Raw genomic sequence first — 2937 nt, forward strand, 5'->3', positions numbered from 1 at the left:
TCCGGCATTAAAAGTTGGATTTCACGCTGAAAAACGTTAGTACAGCTAAAACAATATCAAATTTAAATTTTCTAATTTATTTTTAGATTCGGAACTGAATTATTATAATTTAGCATTTTAATAATCGCTATCTCGTGAATTTCTAATTTTAAATATTACCTTTGCCTTTAAAAAGCTAGGAATTTTTATAATTTTTAATTTGTTTGCGAAAAATTATGAAGAAAAGTATTACGTAGAATGGGACATTTGTTTCTCTTTGCAAATTTTAGCACGAACTTTTCAATAACAAATTTTGTACGATTTTTTCTTAATAATAATTGTATGTATTCGTAGTTTCGGTGTAAACTGTTTTGGTATTCTAGAATAGAGTTGAATCGTGTGATTAATGAAACAGAAAACTAAAGGATACGTAAAATCGTAAGAAAATGAATGTTTTATTTTCCAAAGGATTTTAAATTCGCCTTAGACATACTTTATCGTTTCATTGAATCTCTGTCTCGCTCAGATATTTCACAAGACTTCTATTACGCTTTTCCGTCAGATTTTCGTGTAGAAATTGGTGTAATTAGTAGAAAACATTCGTAAATAAGAACAATCGATAGTAGTAATTTATTATTAATTTAATTACAACTTTTCCAACTTTTGCATATTTCTCTTTATTTACTACCTTTAAAATGGAATTTCATTATATCGTCCTCTGTAGTTGTATAAATATTTGTGATCATTATTTTAGCATTGAAATTCGTGAAAATGAGATTCCTGATGTTCATCCTGATGGTTATAGCAGCTTTCACTGTTGTTCTGCCTGTTCGAAATAAGCCTGGTACTTGCAGCAAATGGAAAGGAAAGGTAGATACATTCTTTATAAATTTATAAGGACACCTTCGAAGTTACTTTTGCTGCACCATTTTTTACTCGATTTAAATATTTCAACGACACATATTTCTGGGAATGAAAGTTTCCTTTGAATGTTGGTAGCGAGTGTAAGAAAATCTATTTTGGATCCTGTGGAGCCACCCAAACGCAGGGCAACAGTCTCTTGCTCCTGAGGCTTCTTCCAGAGCCTGTTTCACGCAGAAAGCGTGCAGAAATCGGTCAGGACGACGTACAAGACCACGGGACGAGTACTATACAGAACTGGAACAATTGCTCGTGAAAAGAATACGGGTGTAATTGGATCACATCCCCATAAGCCCACCTTCTCTGACACAATCATAGAAATAGGGCACACGTGTTATCATTATTGGCTGACGCGATAAAATTTAGACGGTGCGAGTGAAGTGTCACTCTTAGCCCGGTGCCGTACCTCGAGAAATCTTTTCTCTCAGTTCCGCATAGTACTTCGGCGAACAATACTATTATAGAACCGCGTTGTTACAGTCTTGCAGGAAATACATACAATATGTATTTGCGAGAATTTACAATAGAAGCGTTCAAGTAATTTTGGGCTCACTCTATATTCGACTTGGTGTGTTTCTGACAGGAGTCATAGTGTGTTAGGGTTTCAAGAGTGGTCGAGGGATGTTTGGGTCAGAACGATAGAGATGCAAAAGAAGAGTGTTTGGGTCAGAGCGATAGAGGTTGAAAAGTAGAGTGTTTGGGCCAGAACGATAGAGGTATAAAAGAAGAGTGTTTGGATCAGAGTGATAAAAGTAGAGTGTTTGGACCAGAGCAATAGAGGTGCAAAAGAAGAGTGTTTGAATCAGAGCGATAAAAGTACGAGAGAAGAATATTTTGGTCAGAGTACTTGGCTACCCAAGAATGTCCTTGAGGAATACTTGCGTAAAATGAGAAGAAACGAGAATAATGAAAGAGTTTGGAAGATGCGTGCGAGAGGTCAGTACGAAAAAGTCAGAGTAGCAAGAGAACAGTCCATAGCGAGAAATTCATCAACTGTTACGATGAAGATTAACGTTTAAAATCACTCCTGCGTCTCTAATCACTCAGTATTTCCTTGAAATAATCCCTGCATATTTATCATTTCAGTGTTATGCCTATGAAGATTGTTGCCGCTATCTCGTCTGCCCTACGTACGAAGGTAGATGCGTACTAAAACCAGGAATTATTGTCCCAGGAGAGGACACTAGACCTATTGGAGATGGACCATTTCCTCCAGGTTACCCAGATTTCTAAATATTGCACTTACTACTTACGTTCCAATTTTTATCTTCCTTTGCTTTCAATGCCTTAGCTTAATTGTAAACTATTAACTTCAATGACATTAAAATTGTACAAGAACAAGTAAATAAAAGCGTATTCACAGAATTTAGGGTCGTTACTCTCCCATTGTTCTCTATTTCAATTAGTCAATTCTCGATTAAGTAAATTATTTCTTTAATTTTTAATTCTTGTTCAAGTAGCTTATTTCTTCAATTTTCAAGAAGCGGTCGAAGTGTTATTCGATTCATTAAGAACTGCTGTTTTCTTTTTAGTTTAAACATTTTCTATAGTTTAAAGTTTAGTAGTTACAAAAATAAGATTTTTAAATATTTCCATCTATGCGATTATGAAAAATAAACGTGGTCCGACATTTCACAAATTAACTATCGCATTGAATTCACCAAAAACTGTACTACAGGCTACAAACTCAATGTAGGATCTCCCTAAATCGAGACTTTAAGCACACCCATAATTAAAGAGCAGCGTTGACATTGATTTCACGCACGCGTATTCTGAAAAAAAAAAAAAAACAGTATTAAAAGACATTAATTTCATACGAAAAGGGAAAGCTACAGTCCTTTTTACGAATATTGCGTGACAATAGTCAAACGCAGAAATGACCTAACCGTCTCACAATTTGTCAAACGTATCTTCTGCTATCGTCGCGATAGCAAGTAAATGAAATTGCAGTGGAAATACGACGAGACGCATAAAAATTGCAAAATTGTACGGCAATAGTATCCGAAAACAGAATTACAACGTAGAGGAGGATCGACC

General features: G+C 35.3%; 1 protein-coding gene across 1 annotated transcript; it reads left to right on the forward strand.

The window, feature by feature from the left end:
* LOC108575384 lies at positions 1 to 2170 on the forward strand. The gene is made up of 3 exons (XM_017938161.1): positions 1 to 35; positions 734 to 849; positions 1987 to 2170. The coding sequence occupies exons 2-3, from the start codon at positions 751 to 753 to the stop codon at positions 2131 to 2133; spliced, it is 246 nt and encodes an 81-aa protein (XP_017793650.1). The 5' UTR covers positions 1 to 35; positions 734 to 750; the 3' UTR covers positions 2134 to 2170.
* Positions 2171 to 2937: the final 767 nt, after the last annotated feature.

The sequence above is a fragment of the Habropoda laboriosa genome, unplaced genomic scaffold (assembly GCF_001263275.1).
Source record: "Habropoda laboriosa isolate 0110345459 unplaced genomic scaffold, ASM126327v1 scaffold143, whole genome shotgun sequence".
Taxonomy (NCBI): domain Eukaryota; kingdom Metazoa; phylum Arthropoda; class Insecta; order Hymenoptera; family Apidae; genus Habropoda; species Habropoda laboriosa.

Coding starts and splice junctions, on each gene's coding strand:
- LOC108575384 (XM_017938161.1), top strand. CDS start 751: ATGAGATTCCTGATGTTCATCCTGATGGTTATAGCAGCTTTCACTGTT. Junction 850..1,986: donor GCAGCAAATGGAAAGGAAAG/GTAGATACATTC, acceptor TTATCATTTCAG/TGTTATGCCTATGAAGATTG.